The sequence below is a fragment of the Watersipora subatra genome, chromosome 11, assembly GCF_963576615.1.
Source record: "Watersipora subatra chromosome 11, tzWatSuba1.1, whole genome shotgun sequence".
Lineage (NCBI taxonomy): Eukaryota > Metazoa > Bryozoa > Gymnolaemata > Cheilostomatida > Watersiporidae > Watersipora > Watersipora subatra.
In genome coordinates this window covers 1,313,072-1,339,540 of record NC_088718.1, presented here as the reverse complement: position 1 = coordinate 1,339,540, position 26,469 = coordinate 1,313,072, and the positions used below count along the sequence as shown (strand labels likewise).

General features: G+C 39.0%; 2 protein-coding genes across 4 annotated transcripts in view; both read left to right on the top strand.

Annotated features, from left to right (window-relative positions):
* The window catches only part of LOC137408305 (hepatocyte growth factor receptor-like), a 106,812-nt gene extending 104,395 nt beyond the window's left edge, over positions 1 to 2,417 (top strand). For all 3 annotated transcript variants that reach the window (XM_068094783.1, XM_068094785.1, XM_068094784.1), the window contains one exon: positions 1,770 to 2,417. In XM_068094783.1, coding sequence (XP_067950884.1) covers positions 1,770 to 1,996 — 227 coding nt within the window. In that variant the 3' untranslated portion in view covers positions 1,997 to 2,417. The remainder of the gene's footprint in view (positions 1 to 1,769) is intronic.
* Positions 2,418 to 16,316: 13,899 nt separating this feature from the next.
* Positions 16,317 to 26,469, top strand: part of LOC137408676 (hepatocyte growth factor receptor-like) — a 41,660-nt gene continuing 31,507 nt past the window's right edge. Inside the window, exons 1-6 of the mRNA XM_068095259.1 lie at positions 16,317 to 16,383; positions 16,979 to 17,151; positions 18,795 to 19,121; positions 21,152 to 21,364; positions 22,203 to 22,319; positions 22,442 to 22,609. Of these exons, the coding sequence (XP_067951360.1) occupies positions 16,325 to 16,383; positions 16,979 to 17,151; positions 18,795 to 19,121; positions 21,152 to 21,364; positions 22,203 to 22,319; positions 22,442 to 22,609 (1,057 nt within the window). The 5' untranslated portion in view covers positions 16,317 to 16,324. The remainder of the gene's footprint in view (positions 16,384 to 16,978; positions 17,152 to 18,794; positions 19,122 to 21,151; positions 21,365 to 22,202; positions 22,320 to 22,441; positions 22,610 to 26,469) is intronic.

Genomic DNA, 26,469 nt, shown 5'->3' with positions numbered 1-26,469 from the left:
CACTGTCATGCAGCCCACGACCAAAGAGATATTGGAAGAAAAGAAAGGGTACTGATGGTTAAGAAATGCAATATTAGCAGTCAAACAGCACTGCAGTGCAATAGGATACCTGCAATGGTAGCTGTAATGTACTGGGTGTGGGTGTTATTATATACAACAAACAGCAATAATGAAAGGAAAAGATTATATGTTTATATCTCTCCCCCTGCAATAGGAGAAATGCAATATTGGCCAATATTAGAAGTAAAATGCATGATATTATTAGAATAACCAATATTATTAATATAGTAATAATATAAAACCAACGCACAATTTTGTTTACATTTCAAAACGTCATAGCTAGCAATATCAATAAGTTGTGATATTTATATAGATTTTTAGAAAATCTGTACTACGTAGTCATTGTTCTGTAGTCATCCAAACTTATAATTAAATATTGTAATAATCTCATAAGAATCGTTAGAAAAAAATATCATTGTCATTTTCTTTACTTACACTGCGTTGGACATCAGTTAGAATACCAAAGTACCCAAAAGTGTCTAAAATGTCAGTTACTTTGAAATCGGCAAAAATGAAACGATTTCCGTACTCCTACCTTAATTACAGAAACCTTCGGCAATTCGACAATGCTATAGACTGGTGAAATGTGCACGTTATTTTTTCGTGAAATGCGCACGACTTAATCGTTCTATTCTCTGTCGCTCGGCGTTTCAATTTTCAGTCTTAACTTTGATAAAAGTGAGGCTTAGCAAGTTTTAATAACGACTTTCGGCCAAATAAATCTGTTTATTTGTGTATAATCCGTTCAGATGGGTAAGTTTTAAGAATTTGCGGTAACCTTTCAAAGGCTTGGTAACATATTTAAATAGGTTTATATGCGTTTTGTATCATTATTATACCTAAACGACTTTGCAGAAAAATAGTTGAATTTGTTGATAAGATTTCGTTACAAGGGTTAGCGACGGCCGTTAATGAATATTTTTCGTGAGTTGTGTGCACATGTGCATTTATCATAATTCTCCCAACCAATCGCTTCGGTCGTGTTTGGTCGTGGGATTATTACTACTATTGGTTTAGAATCTGTTATTATTGAATTATGAGTGTTTTACTGTGTAGCATTATATGTGGTGATAATATTCTAATATATAGTGAATAATTTATATATGTACATACAGCATGCGCAATCTGCTATATACACATAGCACCTTTTAACATAGCTGTACTAAACAATAACTCATACCAATGCTGTAATACCAATAGGTAGAGTTTTAGATAATTCAAAATGTTGAAAAAAATTAAAATTGTCTCATTGCCTTTAAAGTGGTGTTGTTGAGGCAAAGTTATATATAGACTATGCTGTAAATACAATTTCTTGCACACAAAAAATCTCTCAGCTTTTTAGGTGTTAGAATATACCATCCTTGGACATGCAGTATTAGGATATATTGTAAATGTTTTTGTGCTCAGCTCTCAGTGGATCACATTCCACAACAATGTTGTATTAGGATATGTAGTATTAGGATATTTAGCATTAGGATATCTAGAATTAGAATATGTAGTATTAGGATATGTAGTACGTATTAGGACATATAGTAGTGGGATGTTTAGTATTGGGACATGTAGTATTAAAATGTATTGCGAACAAGGAATCAAGTTCTACAATTCATACGCCCCTCAAACTCACAAGATATTCTAAACTTGCAATATCTATTGAGACACCAACACAAACATAATATTTTTTGTCATCTAAGAATCTAGGAATATTGTAGACTATGAAAGGCCGGTTACATCCATAAGTTCAGTAGACACAGAGCAGCCCGCTCACAGACTCTCTCAACCCAATTTGATGCCTGCCACTGCTAACGATTATATCTGCGTGGAACCTGATGATCAGGCTAAGACTTTGGGTGTCTACTCACTAAAGGTCACGCCTACTCCGATGCCCAGAAGCAATTTGAGCTGTGTGTCAGAGGCTATGAATGAGTACTCTTCCTAGCTGGTGATATTATATATGAGCTGAGCTCAAGAATATTTCTTTATCAGCCATGTTCTGATGTTTTCAAGCAAATGTCTGCTTTATGCTATTTTGTCTTCCACAAAGTTTTTTACTGTGATTTTGAAAATTCAAATTGCCAAACGCATTTTTGCAAGCATTTATATTGATTTTGATCTGTTTACAATTTATTTCACTAGATATTATTATACTACTATTACTAAAAAAACTCTGGCAGGCATAACAGGCTTAATATTATATATAATAATACATTAAATTATGGAATTTATATTTGTACATGTTTTTGCGTGTTCTGATTACAAGCTTGCCATTTGGCATAGCATACTTTGATATAGACTACATACATTATATGCGGGTTTATATATACAATATATATAATATATGCAATATAAAATGCTCACTATATTCCTTTTTGTAAAGCCTTTGTTAGCTAGTAGTAAGATCAATCAAATCAAGCACAAAATAAATTATGCATGAAAATGTGATTTAAATCGCTTGCGTTTTGTTGCCTCTTTGTTGCTTCTTGCTTTGTGTTTTATGTACTCATATTTGTAACAATATTTTAACAATCCACTGAAATTTTATGAAAGTTTATTTTTGCTATAGCACTTTGGCTCTGAGCTGACTTTTGTATATTCAACAAGAGGGTAAATTTTTATCCAATTGAACTTTTTTAGACTGAATCAACTGGTTTCAATCAACCTCTTGAAAATGTAAGTGTTATTATTGATTGGTATATTGAAGTGCATTTGTGTAATCAAGAAGGTTAACTTTATTGAGTCGTTGGAGAATTGTTGTTTTGTTTAGCAGTAGACACCTTGAAGGAATTATTTGCCAAATGCATACATTGTTAAACATCTTAAAATTAATTTTATATGAAATAGATTATGTAATCGAAACTAAATTAAAAGTGAACAAGATTCAGAAGAGTTTGACTAAGTAAATAAAAAGATAAACAGTTTTATGTAAAGATTAAAAATAAAATGAATTTTCAGTAAATATTGCGATAAGATAAATACACACAACTTTGATATTTGGACTCAATTTTGGACTCGAATTATATGAAAAGTAACCAGAAATAGACTACGCTGTGTAAACGTTGAAAGACAATAACAAGTTAACATAAAGCATAATATCCTTGGTATAACACTGTAAAGACATAACATACAGCATAATATCCTTGGTATAACACTGATAAATAGTTGAAACTATGAACACTCAAAACATACTTTATAATACAGGAAGTATGAAATAAATAGAATGGGAGATGTCACGACTCGCTGACTGTACTCTTTTAAAGCATGCTCTAATCAAAAGTACTAACTGTCAGCAATTGATAAATCTCAAAGTCTATCATCTAGATAATAGATATTGATAATAATATTCTCTAGATACAGATAAATTTTTGAAGCTGTTTATTAGGATACATAGAGATTGTAAGGAGTTTGACCGTTGTTAAAGTTTTGTCCTCTCACCTGAATATACTTACTACCGGAAAAAACAAATTTCACAACTGCTGACTGGTAGCCTGTTAGCGAATCGTAGATTTCTACATAAGTTTTAAAATATTTTAAATAGTTTTGAATCATTGATATTCAAGTCCTAGCTCAAAATAAAAGTTCCAATGCAATGAAGTTAGTATAATAGTTTGTTTGTTTCAATAGAACTACCACATATAGTCCCTATTCACCGATAGCAGTGGTTCTTAACCTCGATTTGATCAAACTCCAGTGGTTTAGTGAGTCAGTCTCAGGGTCAAAACAAAGAAGTGATCTCTCAAAGCCAACAGCAGAAGTCACACTGATTTGCACAGTCACATCTTTATAAAAAGTTATGTAACTTATTGTGAGTTCATGCTTTATATTGATGTTGTTCTTTGAACACAGTGATGTTAATGCAGTTTATTTTGTGCACCAGTAAAACATATACCTGACTTGACCGTAAACAAATATATGTTATTTTTCAATAAAGAAAAGTTTGGTGAAGCACGAATGATACTGGTGGGGTCCAGTATGTCCACCAAAGGAACCAGTGAGCTGGATGTTCGCTTGCTGATGTTGGCAGCCAGTATAAAAGTACAGATGGTTTAGACAGCTTATCAAACTCTTCGAGTACAGCGTTGCGTCACCACGGAATGCTAATCCTTTCGTTATATCGCTTGCGCAGATGTGTTGTCTTTAACTCTAATGCTTGTAGAGTTAAAGCTTTTGTTATTCTAAAGTGAAACATTTGCTCTGATATCTGGAAGCTATTACAACAATAGGAGTCATAACTATGGGACTTGTTGCATTGCTTCAGCAAAGTTTCAAATATGTCTTTATGTTATCTGGTTGGGGAAAAATACAAAAAGAGTTTGGTATGAAATTTGATTTACCCAAAGGTAATAAGCGAATATATGAGCTATTATTTTAAACCCATAATGTGCTGTATGCATTTCGATTAGGTGTTATTATGCCAGTACATATTAATAGTTGTGTATTATAATATATAGCATTTCGATCTTCCTTAGAATACACCCGCCACTAATGCAAACTCGGCATATGCAAAAAATATGTGCCCGCTACTTGCATGCAGGTATATTTGTGTGTATACAGCAGCACTCCAGTTTGAACTGTAGGTAGATGTCTTTTGATACGATTTTGATCTGTTCCATTGTTGGCATCGTATGGTGAAAAATCGTATAGCAACCATAGTAATTATATAATACAAACATACCCTAGTAAAAATCGTCAAAATTTTATATAAGTGGTGTACATATTAAAAATTAGTAACAAAATAGAATGTTAACTTTGTACCCTGTTACCCTGTAGGTAACTATAGTTACCGACAGGGTAACAGGTACTATAGTTACCTACAGTAACAAGAAAGTTACTGTAGGTAACTATAGTTACCTACAGTAACTTTCTTGTATTTAGTGTATTCAGTAGTTATGCTTTAAAATGTAACATTATAATGTACGGTAGAGTTCTTACCTTCAAGACAGAAGTACGTATAACATAAACTTTGAACTCATCTCCAATAAGTAATCTCATCTAATAAATTTTATCACTTACCAGTCTTGGTTTTTGCTTTTACTACAGCTTTTAGCGGACCTGTTTAAAAAATTTTTCAACCTACTTCAACCAGAAACCCTGAACGATGCCATTTTTGTAATGAATTGAACTTTTGTTAGCAGGTTAAGAGAAGTTGTCTGACCAGTGACCTCTTTGTACAGATCGCAACTCCATCATGCTCCAGTTTGTAAACTGAAAAAATCATATATCAGCGTAATCGTATCCTGAGGGTGCACTGTGTAGCCTGAGCCCCAAAAATCCCATAATACAATATGTCCTTTATTTTTTTATTTTTTGAGTCACACCATAGCTACCAACTAGCACAAGTAGTAACTCATCTTACTTGTAATGCTCGTTACCTGACTCTGTTAGGATAGCCTCTGTAGGCTACGCCTCTGGCTTGTCTGATCCTGTGTCACTGACAAAAATACTCTCCTCTTTACTGCCATCACCATTGCCAGTGTGTACTCACTTTATCACCCTGACCTTCGTCACTACCAAAACTTCGTCACTACCCTGACCTTCGTCGCTACCAGACAGCAATCACTACCGTGATTGCTGCCTCACGCTTGGCTTTTAGTCGAGCCATTTTCTCCTTCAAATTTCTCTGTACCTTCTTTTCATACCTCTCAATCTCCGCTATTTCTCTCTCTCATAACCAGCTCTGTCTAACATTCTATCGCTGGACACCTTAGCTTAAAAAAAGCACACTTTTTCCATTACAGATACTGGTCTAGCTACTTTCTTAGCGCCTTCACTCACCGCAGCATGACTGTGTTCCCTATCATGCCTCTTAGACACTTTCACTTCTATAGTGCCTTGGGCTGTCCCCCCTTGACTAGCGTTGTCTCTACCAATGTCCTTGTGCTGGTTTCTGATATACCTTTCTATTACTGCGCATCCACTACTCGTCACTCCCTTGGTTTTACAAGTCCACAAATCTTGACCTGCATAGCCTTTCTCAACATCGTTCTCCCTATCAGACTTATTTGTCAGGTTTTTGCAACTTGACATCACCTGAAACATGACAACTTAATCCAGTAGTAATAACTCTCGCCAAAAATGGCCTAACTGGCTTAATACCTCTATACTTAACAGGCTCAAACTTGCTCTTGCATAACACATTTACAACAGCAAATAATTGTAGCTGCTTCAACTCAGTTATGCCCAAAAAGTTTGTTCTCAATACTTTTACCACGTAAACTTCAGCGTCCATAGTCTTGTGTTTACTTTCTGAGTGAACTACCACACTTCCAGCCACGTTCAACTCACTACCGTCAACGTTTTCTATAGCTGTTGATGGCTTCTTTAATCGTAGGTTCAACCTATTGACTGTTGCCTCGGTTACTATTGACACCTCAGCCCCAGTGTCAAAGGTAAACTCAACATTTACTCCATTAACTTCCAAATACTGCACAATTTTCTGGCCTAATCATTGATCTTCACCATATTTATCTCTAGAGCCAGCAACTCTTACACTTCTACCCCTGCTACTGTCACTGTACCTTTCACATGTCTATCTATCTCTCGCTTCTCATACCGACTGTCTCTTTTATACATGTTTATACTGTAATATCTGGGTCTACTTCACTTAACCCTCACATCATGAGGGCCGTCTTTGCCCCAAAACCTCTCCCTACTGCTATCTCAACTGCCTGCCTCTCCAGCACTGCTGTTATGGCTACCTTCTTGCCTACTGCTGCTACCTCGACTTCTGTCATAGCTTACTTCTCTGCTCCTATTCCTGCTCTTATTTTCGGGATAAATGACCGGTAATAATAACATAACAATAAGAATAACATGTAATGAAGAGACAACTCCACATCTCATGGCCACTACGCTTGCAATTGTAGCAAACTCTATCTCCACTACCATCTCTACTATTTGCTCCATGTTTAGGGACATATCTCTCCTGGTATAGTCTCTATACCTTATACTGTTCCTGTCTTTGGTATACTTTCGACTTCTTGCCCAATACATACTAACATCCCGCTCATCACTACTATCACCATAATACTTTTTACCACTCCTAGGGCTACTTCTACCACTTCTAAACAGAAGTCATCGTGTTCAGTTATGTCCCATTAGAGCCGTCTTAAAAAGGGATTCCAATCTACGGCGTTTTCGTGATGGCTGCGATGAACTGTTTGTTTTTTAGCTTTTAAGAGCTTGTAATCACATTTCCACATATTTTGCACCTACAACACAGCAGAGTAAGACATGGGGAACCTTTTGATACCAAATTGTGGGATATTATGTAAATATCTGTGTGCTAGCTTTTCACAGAAAAGCCGAGGGATTAACAGGTCTCGCTATATAAGCAGGCGTTAAACAGATGCTTGACAGAAGGCTCAGTGGAGAGCAAGTGAGCTGATCACCTATATTGCCGTGCTTCTACTGACAAGCAATTTGCGCTGTGGAGATCGGACTTGAGAGTCCATTGGGTAGCAGTGAGGCTGCTGATTTGGTTGCCTACGGGTTGGCAGATTTGTACTGCCGTGAGATCGGTGACAGCATTTTGCTGTGGGCGTGTATCACCGTGGTGGTGAAGGCTAGTGGCAAAGGGGAGGTTGGTGTGTCATCGTAGCAGCTTGGTGTTGCGCAGCAATATCTTCATTATATTGCTAACAAGCTATTTCGGCCTTGGTCAGGGCTTTTGAAGCCGAGTAGCCAACTTAGTTGGCGGCTATACCTGAGAGTATGGAGTCAGGGAGCGAGAGCACTGGTCCTCCCCCTGAGGGCCAGAAGGGCCTGAAACCAGCGCCTGCTGATGCTGGTCCTTCAGGAGTAGGTGCACAGGCACCTGCTTCGATGCGGTTAGATGCTGGTGTTTTGGCCAGTATTCTCAATCAGGCTCGTGGACCGATTTTGGATCGGCTGAGCCGGCAGTTGCCCCAGTTCACCGGCATTGGGCCAGTGGAGGTGTCTGCGTGGATCACTGACTATGAGCGACTCTGTGCTCTGGAAAGAGTTGCGCTGGTGGAACTCCTCCCATATATGCTGCAAGGCGGGGCTGCCCGGCTATATAGCCGTATGATAGTGGGAGAGGCCTCCAGCTGGGAGGTCGTTAAGGCTGCACTGGTAGTCGAGTATGCCATGCCTCGACAGGAAGCATGGCGACAGTTTGTCAACTGCCAGTTTGGTGCTGGCGATACAGTTGACGTTTATTTGGAGCGTTTGGAGCGATTCGGGAAGAGACTGGGAATGTCCTCAGATGATCTTGGCTTTCGAGTCTAGATCTAGTCTAGATCTAGTTTTATGAGGGGCTCTCATCTTCCGTTTATGAGTGGGCCATTGCGCATGAACGTGCATACACGGCCGATTTTGGGTCTGTGCTGGCCCGTGTGCGAGATCGCTTGGTTTCGCGTAGAGCTGCGGAAGCTCTCTCACGTAGAGACTCGACAAGAAGTCTCGCTGCTGTTTCTAAGCAGCAGGAAAGCAGTTCCGGCTGTTTTCAGTGTGGTGGAAATCACTGTGTAAAAGCCTGTCAACAGAACAGACTCGGGCGTAAGAGCACCGCAGGAAAAAAGTCAGAGGCTTCTGCCAACAGAGGTTGCTTTAGGTGTGGCAGCACTGAGCACCTCATCGCTAACTGTCCTAGACAGCAAGCCCGCGATGACTTAGCTGCCGGGTCTGCCAGTGGTAGATCGGGTTTTCACGAGGAGGGCGCAGACAGGGGCGGCGCGTCTTCTTCGATAGAAACGGAGTAGCACGCATTGATACATGCGTGCGGTCGGACAGTTTGGTACTGTCTGGGGCAACTGGTAGGGCTATGTGCAGTAGTCGTATGCCAGTTGTTCGGGCTGTTCTCAACGGCCGTTGTTTCATGTGTCTCGTAGACACAGGAAGCGAGCGGACATTGGTGTGTCCGCGGGTGGTGGTTGGGCTTCCTATTAGGCCAGGCCAGCCTTTGTTAACGGCCGATGGCAAAGTTTTTCACATGAGAGGCTGATGTCGAGTCATTATTGGTTTGCATGGACACTGCTTTTATGTCACCGCGCCAGTAATAAGTGAGTTAAGGAATCTCGGGGTTGACTGCCTTCTTGGTGGTGATGTCATCGATCATATGGGTGGTGTCACTGTTGGGAGAGGTGTAGATTCGAAATACAGTGTCCTGTGAGGGAAACCTCATTGTGAAGGATGCTGCGGAGTTTCTCGAAAAGAGCCCGCAGCCAGCAAGGCTGGGGATGACTCTGGGCCATCAACCTGCGGCAGTACTGGCCTTCTGTGAGTTGAGGACCCAGATTTTATTGCCGAGTTTGCCAAAGGTCACTGGACTGTTAGTTGGCGGTGGTCTGGAGAGCTGCCTAACAAGCTCCAGACCAGGATATCTGAGTATAAATGTACTCAGGCACCTCAGGTGCGGGAGCGCTATTGCGCCGAACTAGAGAGCTGGATCTCGAAAGGCTGGCTGAAGCGGTGGCACGGGCCTGTAGAAGGCATCATTCCACTGCTGGCAGTGGTTCAGCCGATGAAAGACAAAGTGCGCCCAGTCATGGATTATCGTGAGCTGAATGCATTTGTCGAGTGTCATACTGGTGATGACGTGGTGGTGGTGTGCGCTGATAAGATTAGGAAATGGTGGCAGCTGCAGGGCGAGCTGAAGGTGGTAGACCTTAAGTTCGCATACCTGCAGATCCACATTTCCAAGGACCTGTGAAAGTACTAGGTTGTGAGGTACAAGGGTGTGCACTATGCCTTAACTCGACTGGGTTTTGGCCTGTCATGTGCACCAAGGATCATGACCTCAATCCTTAAAAAAGTTCTGTCACTCGACGAACATGTTCATCGTGGTACTGATCACTATATTGATGACATAGTGGTTTAGGAGTCTGTACTGAGTGCTCAAGGATTGAGAGACCACTTGGCTAGGTATAGGCTCGAGACAAAGGAGCCTGAGGCCTTAGATGGAGGCCGGTTGCTGGGTGCTTCTTTGCAGAAAGATTCCAGCGGGCATCTGTAGATGTCGAGGGGAACAGCTCTGAGTACAATTTTGAGCTGTCAGCACTCACGAAAAGAGAGCTGTTTTTGATATGTGGCCGACTGGTTGGCCACTACCAAGTGGCAGGGTGGCTGCGCCCGCAGTGCAGTTTTTTAAAATGGCTGGGCTGTAGTGGAGCTGGGACTCTCCTGTCGGGAAGACAGTCAGCAGTCTGGCTGGTGAGCTCTTGGCAAGAGCCCGCCGTGAGGACCCAGTCAAAGGAGTTTGGAGGGTGAACCCTCGTGGTTCTGTTACAGTGTGGACTGATGCAAGCTCTCTTGGCATGGGTGTGGCCTTGGAGGTCGATGGCAACATTGTGGAAGATGCCTCATGGCTCCGAAAGGAGTCTGACCATCAGCACATCAATGTTGCCGAGTTGGAGGCGGTTGGTCAGGGGATCAATTTGGCAATTGCATGGAGGTTCAAAACTTTCACGTTGGCCATTGATTCGCTTACAGTTGTTAACTGGTTGACTAACACCATAGATGGATGAAACCGCGTCCGAACAAAGGGTGTTGCGGAGATGCTTGTGAAGCGTCGTTTGGGGGTGATCCGTGACACTATAGTCGAGTATGGACTTGCAGTGTCTGTTCACTTTGTTCCTTCCGTAGAGAATAAAGCTGATCAGATGACCAGGGTACCAAGGCGTTGGCTAGGGTACCGAGAGGCTGACTGTGAAGCAGCTGAGGTGTCAGCTGCGATTGTCAGCGGCGAAAGTCCTGAAGACGCCATTTGGGCAGCACATTTGCCACACCATTTGGGAGTTGACAGGACGGTTTACCTTGCACAACAGATTCGTAAAGATCTGTCACGGAAACAGGTAAAGACTACCTTGGCTGGGTGCGAGGCATGCCAGCGCATTGACCCTGCATTGCGGGGCGAGAGTATTGTGGCCGTTGGAGATTTGGCCGTAAAAGAGAACTGGTGCCGAGTTGCTATTGATGTGACTCATTATGGTGACAGTCCTTTTCTTTCAATGGTGGACTGTGGCCCGTCGCGGTTTGCTATCTGGGGTAGGCTGCAAACCGAGTCTGCAGCCCAGATAGTGACTCAGCTGTGTAGCACCATACTTGAGCGCGACCCGTGTTATGAGTTGTTGCTGGACAACTCAGCGGCGTTCAGGTCAGCAGCTGTTCATCAGTTTGCAGACAGGTGGGGAATTTCTCTTCATTTTCGAGCCGCCTACACCCCTGGCGGTAATAGAATAGTTGAGAGAAATCATCGGACAATCAAGAGGATTGATTGCCAGAAGAGGCAACTTTTTGGTATAATGTAATGCCTCGGAAGGAAATGGAGGAGACCTCTGTTCCTTCGAATGTGCTATTTCGATACCAATGGCGAGTGCCCTTTGATATCAACAGTAAGACATCTGAGGAAGATGTCGAGAGCTGTTTTAGTGTGGGTGATGAGGTGTGGGTGAAACCATACCCCCATCTTGCACAAAACAATGAATGCTAGGTCAGGTTACCAGCGTCGTCTCTAAGCACACAGTGTGTGTAGATGGCATGCCTAGGCATGTAAAGGATGTCAGGCGACGACGCTATGGTAATGACATAGGTACTGACCATGTCAGCCATGAACTTGTCAGCGACATTCGACCTAGATCATTGGGTCTAGGTGGCAACCACTTTCTGGAGGTGGATGCCCTCAATATGCCGCCGGTGGAGCTGGTTATTGACCCTGTACTGCCTGTTGGGCCTCTGAGTGATGCCGATGAGAAGGCGGCAAAAAATCAGGGAGGTGACGGAGCGCAGCTGCCAGCTGAGGAAGTCGAACCCGAGGCTAATGCAGACAGGCCAACGGTCAAAGCGGCCATACTGCCTGAGCAGCCCGAACCACCTAGACGGTCGCAGCGTTTGCGACGGCGTCCTGCGTATTTGGATGACTATGAGTGCTAGTCACTCGAGTCCAATGCATCTTTCTTGTGATCTTTGTAAGAAGCTGGGGGAGATGTGGGATATTATGTAAATATCCGCGGCTTCCTAGTGATTAGCCGGTAATAAGGGACTGGCTTTCATGGGGAGCCAGGGCTTTGAAAAGCTAGCTTTTCACAGAAAAGCCGAGAGATTAACAGGTCTCACTATATAAGCAGGTGCTAAACAGATGCTTTGCAGAAGGCTCAGTGGAGAGCAAGTGAGCTGATCATCTATATTGCCGTGCTTCTACTGACAAGCAATTTGCACTGTCGAGATCGGACTTGAGAGTCCATTGGGTAGCAGTGAGGCTGCTGATTTGGTTGCCTACGGGTTGGCAGATTTGTACTGCCGTGAGATCGGTGACAGCATTTTGCTGTGGGCGTGTATCGCCGTGGTGGTGAAGGCTGGTGGCAAAGGGGAGGTTTGTGTGTCACCGTAGCAGCTTGGTGTTGCACAGCAATATCTTCATTATATTGCTAACGCAAATAACTGTAATGTGAATTTTGTTGCAAGTCAACCCTTAAGTTTCAACAGCTGTGTAGACTAATTAATTTGTAAATGTAATACCCAACTCATTTGAATTTGACAGCTGAAGGTTTTAGACCTCAACGCAAAACTTTACATTTTACCTAATATCAGTTATTTACTGATGTATGGTGCATCTGTTTTTATACACAGTTTCATCATCTACATGTAAAAAAAGACTACAGCAGATCCAACATAGTGCATCAAAAATCATTTTTCAAGCCACAGACTAGCCATCATTGCCATGGGGGTAGAGTAGCTTTGCTTTCATTACAACTATCAAACGATTTTAGTTTTGATGTTTGTGCAAATAGTTTAGACGTATTAGTAGTAATCTTGACCATCCGCTAAATCAGATAATTGTTATTAATAATTTCCCCTATGTCTTCCCGCGTAACAATCACATGTTCTGTTTACTACCCTGAGATAATATGCACACAAAAGAAATCGAAGAGTTTTTTTCCAGCTTTTATGAGATTTTTTAAAAATGGCAGTATCTATACATAATTAAGTGAGTGAACACAATCATTTCAATATTGTTAACCACATGGTGCAAAACCTCTATTTAAAAGCCCATAGCGCTTTATTTTTCAACCCTGTAGTAGCGTTTATTAGAGGTGACGTTCAAATAGAGGGTAGCGTTGTATTTTTCAAATAGCTCATCAGAATTTTGGGAAGCTAAATTTAAACCTTTTACCGGTGAAGCAAATGTCACCTATATTTTGCACTCTCCTTTGAGCAAAGCAACATTGACTTTTTCAGGTGCAATAAATTGCTATAATGTACTATAACTGTGCTCGCTAAGCACAAAGTCTAGTCTGAAATAGTTGTACAAATTCCATCATAATTGTAAAGCTTTTTTTAGATACACCGAAGTATCAAAACCACATAAAACAAGGAACTACTATTGGCCTGATGCAGTTATTATTTATTTCTATGGTATTGCTTTCAAAATTGTAAAGAAAAAAACAGTAAGTTTTGGAGTTAAAAAATGAACTTCAATGCAAACAGCAACCATGAAAGAATAAAATGGTACATGTTGATTCTCAAATGAAAATTGCGCCTGCCAGATCAGCTGGAGTACCACCCTTTACCCATGGAAGCTTAATCAACACATGAGTATATAGTGGAGCTACTCCAGAGGCTGGAGGAGGTCTATGCCACCCTCAAAGAGGCACAGAGAAGATAAGACAAGAGGAATAGAAAGAAGACAGGAGATAACCCCCAAGTGTCAAGTCAAATTTATAAGGCCATACCAATTCATAAAAATCTAGATCAACCATACATATCTAGTAGAGCAACAAGGGCAGTCCTCTATCTAAAGAGAAGGCTGGATAAAGCCTTACCAAGCTTGTCCAGAGGAGTTAGGACTGAGCGCCAGCCACTATGGAACCATATTGACAGCCCAACATGAAAAGGCCCCGAACAAGGAAGGAACAGAAACCTGGCCAGAAACAAGGTTGAAGCTACCCCCTACTTAAGACCAAAGACCAAGAAATTTATAGAGTCTAACTAAGAAGCTGAAGCCCTGTTAGAGAAGCTCCAAAAAATGAAATACACAACAAATCTCTTGGCATTCTGAGACAACCGGCCTGGCCTCGAAAGTCAGAAAAGCCTGCCTCAAAGATCGTTTGACACAGCGTGCGGTCAGCTCGAACTATTAGAAAACCGGATCGGTGTGGAACATGTGCGTGCCTACATCTGACAACAGTCAATTCCATACAATTTTGGTGAGTAGATATTGGGGCAGGGAAAAGGTGCCAAGCTCAAAAATTAACTGTGAAAGGGCCATTCGCGCTCTGGAGCGTTGAAAAGCAAGTACTGTCCAGAGCCTTTATTACTATTACTCTACCCAGCATTTTAAAGCATTCCCACAAACCTGTCACCATGGCGTTCCAGCAAGGTACGCCTAACAACTTTTTAGTAGAAGCCAACTTGAGAGTCACCTGGGGTCCTTGAAGGCATGAGAAGAAGAATGCTTGGAAAGCTTCCTAGACTCGAATAAAGAGCCTGTAGCCGTGTGTCAGAGAACGGACATGGCAAACTCAGACGAGGCAGTGGGGTCCTCCACCGAAAGAGATGAAGAGCATTTCGGTCAGGCTGTCCCCGTAAGTAACCCTGCTTCTGGTGGCAGAGAGACTTGTGTTGAGTCGCACCTGGTCAGCGCTTGGACCTCCACAATTAACCATCTGAAGTCAGCTATTACCATGCCTTACAGGGATGTAGTAGGAGCCGGCAGCCAACCGAGTGTCAGTGGGTCTGTGATGCTCGAGATACACAAGAACCTAGAGTGGTTGGAAGAGATAGAAAAGACCAAACTTGTCGAGACAGCTCGGTTCTCAGTTAACCGTAGCCGAGTCGACAAGGGAGCCGATTTCAACTCTCACCTTGGCGGCTAGCAAGACTCCAGTGTTAGAGTAAGAACGTGTGCATCACCAGCCGACCAAGAAAACAGTAGTGACAACTGAGCGATTTATAAACCAAGTTACCTGGGACAAGGTCAAGGAGGCTCTACAAGGCAAGCCAGACATGTGTGGTCAATGTGGGTTTATTACAAGTGTGAGAAGAAGCTGACAGCATGTCCTGTGGCACTTTGCCATTTCATGTGTCTATGCCATTGGCAGCATGTTTGACAGTATCAGGTCATGTCACCCCGGGAGTACATGAAGTGGCAAATGCGATAATTCGGTCTACCACGTGGACGAAACTAAATGGTCGACCCTTTTGACAGTGAGAGGGTGGCTCCAAGGACTTCTCATCAAGCCATATACCCCTTTTTTGTCTCATAAGCAAATTTAAAAAACCTGGTAAGAATTAAAATTACTAATAAAATATTATGGCAAATATATAAAAATAACAATACATAAATTAAGTTGGTTTAAACTATATCTAGTGTAGAGTAAGTTAGACCATGTATCTCATTCACTTCCGTTACCACTGAATATAAGCATTGCTGAGCCTATACTTTTGTTCACATGTCTCTATGATAGTAAAGTAATACTAACAATCTTTTACTGATTATAATTTAATTAATTTAGCTTTCACATATAATTTGGGCTGTTGAATTTAGCTTTTATATAGCTTTTATATACTATATTTGTTTCAATGCTATATATAATTATTTTAAGCATTCATTATTATTCCATTAAACAAAATGCGATGTATTCTTATAAAAATCTTTGCTTCAATTTACAATCATATCGCTCATACGAAGCAAATATCAAAAGGAATCAAGGTTTGACTGCTTAACTCCTTGAGTAACTCCTATAATACACTAAATATAAAGCTTGGTGCATTCCATCAATTCTATACTGCAACCGGTGCGCAGATGCAAATTACTCATATTGTTCTTTATTGTATTTCATCTGCATTACTGATTCATAAGCTATGGTAACCATGCTCTCAGAGGAAGAGTACAGAAGAGCTCTCATGTTTTCTGCTTGTGATATTGTGAAGCAATCGCTAATCCATCAACCACGATGATGTAGTGGTTGGCAAGTCGATTCAATCATGTGACATGATACTCTCTAGCAATTAGTTTAACTATATGATATTGTCAATTTTCCATTTTAGATAACAATGCTAACCGAGAATTATTCAAGTTTTGCACTAGAAGAAAGCAACCAGCAATCAACAATATTCAATGAAGAATTTTGTTCAGATTTCTTTCATTAGCTTTTGTAGTTTTGGCCCGTGTTCAATAGGTGATGGATCCTTACACTGAAGTTGGCTTCTGCCTGAGGTGTTTGGTGGATGAGTCACCTGACAAGTCAACCGTATAGCTGAAGGTCTCCACGGGTTGCCTCACTACTTACAACAGTGTTTTCTGGTAAACATGTGGGCTCCACTATTACTGCTGTTCCTTCTACCCTTTGACACAGCTCAGGAGTACAAGTAAGACTTACCTAGTAAATTGATTTTCAATTAGCTAAATTCTAAGCACATTTTTTCAGTTTGTTATTGAAACAACTGTTAGTTATTTTAACCATTTGTTACTGTCACAATTTATGTATTTCAACAAATCTGAACATTCTCGAAATATTCAGTAGTAAAGCCTTATATAAAGCTTCTAGAATATTCTAGTAGCATAAAGAATGTTAAACTGTCATAAAATGTGAACGGCTGTATGTGACTTGCAAACACTTGACTAAACACGAAAATAATGAGAGTTAGGTATGTGATACATGCATAGCCAGTTGGCATGAGGTCTTCAGCCAAGAGTTATATATGCAGCAGAGGGTCTTAAAAACAAAAGAGCAGCGATGTTTGCCACTTTTTTCAAATAGAGAACTCCAACCGTGGGGGACACACATACGCACGCACGCACACATCCACCCACACACACACAAGTCAGTTGGCTGCTCGCTGGCTAAATGCTTTAGATGAAATGTTCTTCTTACCTGGAAGGCTGTGGTTGTCCGTGTAACAATGGTACGAAACACCTAGAGATATGCAATATGGTTTAGTCCTTCCACTATGTTCTTTGCAGTGAGACACTGGTTTCATTTGCGAAGTTGTCCCGACTTGATATTGAAGACAGTTTCAAGCTACGAGAATTAAACAGCTTGCAGGAAGATCAGTTGAATCCTGGAGGTTTTATAGCAGCCAATCAGCACAGTCTCACCCTAATTACTCCAGACCTGCGGGCCATAATCGTTGCTGGTAGGTACATAATATTCTTAACTTGGATTATGTAGGGAAACCTACCTGCTTGAACACAAACAGATGATCTGTTTAATATAAAGACAGTTGTCCTCACACTACGCTATTCCTAGATCATATATTTACCCTACTAGGCCTGTGCGTATGTAGGCTTATTCAAACAAATAAATTATTGCATGAAACCGAATTTTTTGGCTGATTTTCGTGAATGCTTTTCTTCAGAGCTTTTGAATAGCTTTGATTGGTTCAGTCAGCTCTCTAAATAATAGTTCAGTCGATACAGTCAGTAATTTCCATATCTTAATGTTTTGACAATGTATCAATAATATTAATACTATTGTACTATATAATATTTCGTTACTGTTTATTGATTCTTATATCAATAAGATAATTTTATACAACTGAAAACAGCGTCCTCTGTACATGCTATTAGTGCTGCCATGTTGAACCAATAAATCTCGTGAGTTCTTAAACACAGCAACTTTTCTTAGACAGTTTTGAGTTATATGAAAATGATAACTTTTATCTGACATTCAAATATGAGGAAAACGCTACTTTTGCTTGATATTAGCTTATCAGGTTTATTGTAAAGGTGGCTGCTAGACTGTGTCATTAACAGGTCTTCAATGTCTTATTAAAAATATGTGATACCAAAGCAGGCAAATCTAAAATTATTTTTCCTCAAAGAAAACAGATTTTTTAGGCTAATTTAACCAGTTACTCAATATGGATCTCACAAAACCGAATTACACTATGCCAGTCAATGCTAAAAGTAGGTATCTCAGACATTTTATTTTGTGTGGTTTGCCACAACAAGTAAGGCCATACATATTTATGGCATTCTTATAGCAGCCAGAAGATAGTTCAAAAAACAGCCATGACTAGTGGTTACTTGAGCTGAACACTAGTCGCTTGCTTCGACCTTGACACGAGCCTGATAAAATATGTTTACCGTGACACGCTTTAAATTAACCCTCAACTTTGTCTTTAACATAATGTACTTAAATGGTCGTAATTAGACTGAGATCCTCAGTATTTATCATCATGTATGACCTGGTCTATGTCGATAATGTGTCTATCAACATGTGTGTACATAACATAGTAATCTGTCTATCAAAATGTGTGTACATAACGTAATAATATGTCTATCAGCATGTGTGTATCTAACATAATAATATGTCTATAAACAAGTGTGTACATAACATAATAATATGTCTATCACCATGTGTAGACATAACATAATAATATGTCTATCAACATGTGTGTACATAACATAATAATATGTCTATCAACATGTGTGTACATAACATAATAATATGTCTATCAACATGTGTAGTAAATAAATAAGAAATATTTGTAGCCACTAGCATTGCTCAGCACAAAAGAATTGTTGCCAAAAGCAGAATATCCACAAAAATCTTTATTCTTTTAGCAGAGAAAGATATTTTAAACACTGTATATCAAACTATTTAGTTGATTTTACAGGGGGACATTAGCCCTTTTTATGATTCTTGAATGGCATAACTTGATAAATATTTCTGTTTGAAATGGATTTATTGCCAATAAAATCGTATATATACATATATCATATAAGAAAGTTCGTGACTTGAAGTAAGATTGATCATGCAGTTGTCATATTTTAGGAAAAGAGAATGGCCCAGGCTATAACGAAAGCTTTGGAGGTTATGCAACTTTTAATCTTGTCGTTGATGCTGCGCAGTATAATAATGGTGAAGACATCCTTGTCGCCGACAACAGAAACAACTGCATAAGAACCGTGAATAGAAATACTCAGAGGACACGCACTTTTGTTGGGAGGTGTAAGTTTGGTGGATCTTTCACTGGTACAGTACCGGCATTGGAGGCAAATATACCTGGACCATTCAGCATCTTACACGATCAAGAAAGAAATAGATTCTTTTACTTGACATACGATCCAAGCTCAATAATAGAGCATAACCTTAGCACAGGTGCGTGTTAGTAATCATAACTAGAAAATCTCATGGTTATTAGTTGCTGTACAACATCTCTGTTATGTGATATATATTATATATATTAATTAAAATGATAGATATACACACGCACGCACACATGTACATATATATATATATATACGTACGTACGTACGTATGTATCTGTGTACATGCATATGTACGTACGTATGTATATATGTATGTATGTAAGTATGTATATATGTGCGCACATACATATGTACGTATGTATGTACATACATATGTACATACGTATGTACTTATGTATGATGTATACATACATGTGTAAATGGCATTTAATTATAGGTTTTACGGTATGCATACATGTGTACATACCGTGAAACCTTTAATCGAAAGCCACCTCTATTTGAAATCCACTTCGACTATCTTTGATTTTTATAAACCCATAATATCAAGTGATCAGTAGAAAGTGTCCACAAAATTGTATTAATAATGAATCGTTTACATTAATAACAATAAATTCTCTCGTTGTCCAACTCCAGAGCTTTTTGTTTTTTTTCATTAAAACTTTGAAAGCAACACCATAGAAATAATCACCGACAGTCTCAGGCTAATTGTAATGCTTTGTTAAACGGGGTTTTAATACTTCAAAAATCGTACATAAAAACGGTTTTTAAGTTTTATGCCAAAGGTTGCGTTTAGCGAGCAAACTTTTACGCGTTGCATTTGGGCTAAAAGCAGCGCGTGAAAACTTTGCCCTGCCAATAAGTTGTTTGGCCGGTAATATTGACTAGTTCACCAGTGCAGAAGAAGACTTAACACCATAAGATATTGTAGAAGGTATTGGACAACTAGAAGATGTTCATTTCATCGAAAGCAACAGTCAGAACGCAGCTATCTGAGCAAACGATGGAAATGTATTTGATTTAAAAACGTGAATTTTTGTTTCTGCATGTAATATAAGTATGGTTCATTCACGTCACTATTTTATGAGTGTATATTTGTATCATTTGATAGATTATCATTATATGACTTATAGAGATACAGATGTATAGCTTGTTATTTAATAGCATCCTTGCTGCTATCTTAACGCGGCTCACAATGGATCAATGCTCATAACTACACTTCTACTGCCCATAAAAAGCTAGTTTTGGCTGCAAACTGTAGCAAACATATCAATGAGTGCAATGAGCTTTTATGCAACATTGTTAAATATAAACTTAAATATGAAATAAAAATTGAAAATGCCAACAAATTGCAAAGAAGGACACAGGCTATAATATCATCACAGATCAATTACAAGCAATAGATATTAGCTGGTAGAGATATTTCCCGGTTTCTCGATGCATTTTTATTAAAAGATCTTAGACAAATTGGAGGTAAGAGGATTTATTGCATCCAAAAAGTTAAATATCGCTCTAGCAGAAAAAGAAAGCGAAATATAGGTGATATTCGCATTGCTCGTAAAGGCTAAATATATCTTCCGAAAAAACTGACGAGCCATTTGAAAAATACCCGCCAACCTCTATTTGAACGCTAGCTACAATTGACCACTATAAAAGAAGGGTTGAAAAATAGAGCGCTATGGCGTTCAATTAGAGGTTTTACGGTATCTACATTATATGCATACATGTATACATACATACACATATACATGTATATACACATTTATATATACACATCTGTATACACTTGTATAAATACACATGTACACATGCATATATAAATTTACATACATATTTATATATATATATATATATATATTTATAGATATATATATATTCATTTATATATGTATGAATTTATATGTATTTATGTACCGTACATTCTATTTACCGTATATATTGTGTAAACCCACTGATCTTTGACCTAACTTTTGCGGCTCTTTATTTTAACTTTGACCTCTTCTTTTGCGGCTTCGTTTATTTTTACACCTTTTCTTTATAGCTTATGAGTATATCATGGCAAATAGTATCAGCCATTTAGAGTGGCTAGCGTACTTTTCAAGTGTAGATAATTGCTAATTTTTACAAACCTCCCGATTACAGATGAAGTGACTCTAAGGTATCAGAACCAGGAGGATTTCAGTGAAACCTGGGCATTCGTTGCTGATAGCACCTTCAGCTATTTGTATGTCACACATGAGGGTGGCATATCCAAGATGGACACAAATGTTTGGAATAAAACTCTGGTCGCAGGCTCAAAAAAATCGGAAGAAGGAGAGCCTCTGAATGGCCCGCTATTAGAAGCTCGATTTGATCGTATGCTTACTAAATATGTTCACAAGAGTAGTCTGAGTTCTGTCATCGATCAGATTGGCTGGCAGGGCCCCAACCACAATCTTTTCAATGCCAAACCTATGATCGTTGTCACCAGACAGCTTCACCAATTTCGTGTTATCCTTATGGTGACCTAGATGAGTATAAGCTAAAGAAATTATGCTTTCCACTTCAAAATGAATTGATCAGAAGTAGCCCCGTTTCATTGCAGCGTCACCATGAATGTGATGGTCACACTGTAATATGAAACGAAATCAGTGTCCATGTTTTAAAATATAATGTAGGTGTACTTGAATTTTAAAGATTAACTTTAACAAAGTCTTAGTAGATTTTATCAGAAAGTATCGAGATTGTTCTATCGTTTTTGATTGTTTTTGGTGTTTGAGGTGATCAGACTGCCAGCGTGTTTCAAGATTAAAATCTAAAAAACCTGATCATAGTTAAAACTCAGAGATGATGAATAGTTTTAGCAAGTGGCACAACTTTTCCAAGTTTAAATGTCCAACTGCGATGAGAAGGTTTCTCATAAAGTTTGTCATAAAGTTATCCACTGAAAGTGAAAGGTTCCGTTAACTAAAGCCAGCCGCTAGCTATTAGATGCCTTTTGCCCAAGTAGCCAAATGGAAATCTCAGCCAGTAACAATGTGGGTTTGTTTAACCATTTCATAATCCTTGACTAGTTAGTTACTTAATATTCTTGTAAAAGTAGAAGGGGTTGGAATTTCCAGTTACAATACTCGTTCAGAGAAATAGTAAGCCTTGTTATGTGTCATAATGCTGGGTAGCCATTTCCAACTCAGCCTGCAAGTGTTTGTTTTAGTTCTGGGCAGGATGGTTTGGCTCATCCAAGACCAGGTCCTGTTGGTTAGTGAGCCAGATAAGCACTCTTTCAGAGTCATCAACCTTGAAGATGGGCTGGTCACGACTATCTGTAAAGGTGTGTCTGTAAACTTAATTACTATCAACAATTCATTTCTTTGAGCTCTTCACCAATTATTTCCTTCGAGCTCTTCACCATTGGCAGTCATTACTTTTGTATATTGTTTCAATGATTTTCAGGCAAAGATAGATATAACCCAACATACATCCTTGGTGGCCCAAAGACATGTGAGATGAATAAACCTTTTGGTTTGACAGTCAGCAATGGCAGCGTGTATATTGGTGAAACTCTGGGAGCAGACAACAAAAATCCTCCGAGGCAAGCTGTCATCCTCAAGCTGGAATACTGTGAGTAGCTAACTACTCAGATAGAGAAACTCATATAATAATATCATAACATAATATATCCTACAGTGTATAATTATATATAATATATACTGCATAAATTATAATAATATATAATATAATTTATAAAATAATATAAATATAATATAATGTATAGAGAGCTTCATTTTAGTACTTTTTAATACGTTTCAAATAAAATCATGATAAAGATTTATTTATGTCTCATGAAAAACTCAAATTTTATAATTATGTTTTGCTAGCATTAACATATATACTACTTTAGTAGTTATATTTTATGGGTCAATATGTACATAAATATTATTAAAAAATTACAAATTTGTGTAAAAATCATAAAAAATTTTGGTTGACTTAACCGTCAGATCAATGTCCTACATCACTTTGATAAAACACTGCTCTCAGGTCACCCGCGGTTTGATCATTTGCAAATATGATGCAATTTTATAATTAGTGAAGTTATTTTTGCGTCAGGTCAAGTTTCCTCCTCTGAAGTTCAGAAATAGCTGGTAAACTTTCTCAATCTGATTCTATTGGTTTGGTAGTGTTCTTTCATTTGGAACGATTTTTTTTGCGACTTCCTGATCGTGTAGACATTAATCTGATTGATTGGGTTTAAAAATCAAATTATATTGCGCTATGAATAGTTTTACTCTGTGAAAATTCAATTGTGACGTAAAGCCATCATAGTTGAGATAACTCTCCAACAACATCCTTGACCAGTGTTCGCATTATAGACTAATTGTTTATGGAGAAAAGACTTAGATTCCTGTACTTTGTGCAACCTGCTTCTGCTAGAGTGCACCAACACCAAATGCTACGTAATCACCTTTTTTATAAGAATGGTGTACCACAATAGTTTTGTTGTTACTCTCCTTTTTGATTGTATAGAAATCCTATTGCAATTGTTCTAGTAGTCTTAGTCAATGGTTGGAATACAGCTTGTCTGTATTTTACTTCTACTTATGATGTTGATCTGTTCTTAAGACGTGATTCAACTTGAATCTCGGTATAAGTTGGAACATCGTGAATCCATATATATTTTAAAATGTTTGTCATCTGTGTATGTCCAGCTATAGCTATTAAAATATTAGAAGGAAGAATCTATAGCGAAAATTTGATTGAATCCCCCCCCCCCCCTTTAGCCATGCGAAATTGATGGATTCTTTAGGCGATATATGTCGCTGTTTGTGAAAATATGCTGCCGCTCTCAGTCATGGCGCAACGCCATTCTATGTATTAGTGAGAGCCGTTGATAACTAGCTAACTCAAATTAGCTATTGGCAATGTGCGAGGCTAATGGCAAGCATCTGGATTACTTCTCATTGTTTATAAATTGATTTGTAATACTCGTGCAACGTGGCATTCCGCCAGTTACTCTATAAGTTTATTAATATCTAGTTTCACCTCCATGGTGATGGTCTCTCTTTCTTGGTTGCTTTGATATTAGAAGGATCTGCCTTGCGCTTTCAAGTCATAATGAAAGTGACAGACTTTAAAAATATTTAAATAGGCGACAGAACAAGAACTGGCAGACACAATCAAAATAGTGCATCACTAAAACTGGGTGACGGATTGATGCTGTTTTTCTCCATCACCAGCAAAATAAAGTGCATTCATCACCTGCACTCTAGATACATGTTCACAATTGTTTGGGTAGCTGTTGAAAGTGAACGCTAAGGCAGAACTATGTTAAATGTTATTTTAGATATTTTCATGGGGCGCATTCATAACCTCAAAACAGGGTAAGTCGAGATTATTGTAACCCGCGGACTCCTTGTATACTGCATGTAAGTTTTTACACCGTATGACCAGATGCTGCTACAATGATCTTTGTTAAACACTCTGTTCAAGGAGATGGTGTGATTATTTGTAAACAGGTTTATTGGCAGGTTCCATCAAGTGCTTGATAATTGTTGAGCAGGCTGCCACGCTGCACAACAATTATGTAGTACTAGTACGCTATCGTGAGAAATCATCACGTGTAATAAGTATGTGCATAATGATTCCGTGATACAGCAATGTGACTGAGTGGTGCAGTTGGTAGTGCATGACTGGGAACTCTAATATCCGGGTTCGATTCTCATGCAGTGCAATCTTTTTTTCTAGCGCTCTTAATGTAGCTTCAGACAGACGGACAAACACGGCTCTTATTATAGTAGAGATAATTTTTTGTGTACACCTCGTGAAAAGGTTTTCCATGCAGTATAATGCTTTTTCAACAGTGCTTTATGTCAACAGTCACCACGGTGATAGTGGTAGTACTGATGTCAACAGTAACCACAGTGATAGTGGTAGTACTGATGTCAACAGTCACCACAGTGATAGTGGTAGTACTGATGTCAACAGTAACCACAGTGATAGTGGTAGTACTGGTGTCAACAGTCACCACTGTGATAGTGGTAGTATTGATGTCAACAGTCACCAATGTGATAGTGGTAGTACTGGTGTCAACAGTCACCACAATGATAGTGGTGGTACTGATGTCAACACTCACCATAGTGATAGTGGTAGTACTGGTGTCAACAGTCTCCACAGTGATAGTGGTAGTACTGATGTCAACAGTCACCACAATGATAGTGGTAGTACTGGTGTCAACAGTCACCACAGTGATAGTGGAAGAGATCATTAGTAGCAGGACTACTTGCTATGCTAGTAGCTAGCAGTAACAGTTGTACTGCACTCTTAAGAGTGATGGTAATGACAACTGTAACCAAAGCAGTAAGATTGCGATTAAAAAACTTGTCTCTTGAGTTTGAAAAACTAAACGGTATCTCATCAAACTTCAAACCAGATAATGCATGAGACAACAAATTTGAGCAATAACACTCAAAAAGAAACTAAAATGCATTTTAAATGGAACTGTAATTTTTTACAAAGCAATGAAATAATGAAGCTTGCTTTCTTCTACTCGGTGTTTCAGAAAAGATCTGTACTCGAGTGCTTCATTTGAAGTGTTTCAAATGAAATTATGACAAAGATTGATTTATGTTTCATGGGAAACACTCAAATTTTATAATTATATCTTGTTAGCATTAACATATACACTAATTTAGTATTCGTATTTCATGGGCCAATATGTGCTTAGCTATCATTTAAAATACTAATTTGTGTGAAACATAGAAAACGTTTTTTTCGATTTAACCATCATTAGGGAGATGTTTTTGATTTGAGTTTTTGACTTGGACCATTTGACTTGAGCACATGGCTGGCTACTCTTGTGATCTCAAATAGAGAAGATCTTGTAACCAGACTATTAGCTCCTAAACTACTTGGCCCGTCAGTTACTAAGAGCTCCGAGTACCTTTGGAATCACCATAATCTCCTACTGCCTGTCAAACCTCTCTTTGTGGTGCATATTTTACAGCCATTTCCTGCACCTTTACCTTTTTAGTCTCTGAATAAGAAAAGGCCTATACTGACATCCACGTTCTTAGGCCAAAAAAGTACAGTACCTCTTCTCCTTTTTTACAAATTACCCGCAAAACCTCTAATTGAACGCCATGGCTTTCTATTTTATAGCCTTTCGCTCATAGTGGCGGTCAAATGAAGGCGGCTTCAATTAGAGGTTTTAGTGTAACTTTGCTGTGTATAAAAAAACATTTGCCAAAAGCATTCCACACTATTTTGTTTAGTGTAACTCACTAATCCTTTAAAAATGAACTTTAAAAAAATTTAGGAGATTTTATTTGAGAGTATTCATGCTTTTTTATCATTTGGGATTGTCTTGATGTGATCTGACTGTGGAGATGTTTCAAGGATAAATCGACAAAAATTCATCAGCAATTAAAAGGCTCAACAAAACGCTCAGCAGTTAAAACGCTCAAAAGAAAATACATGTATGTGTC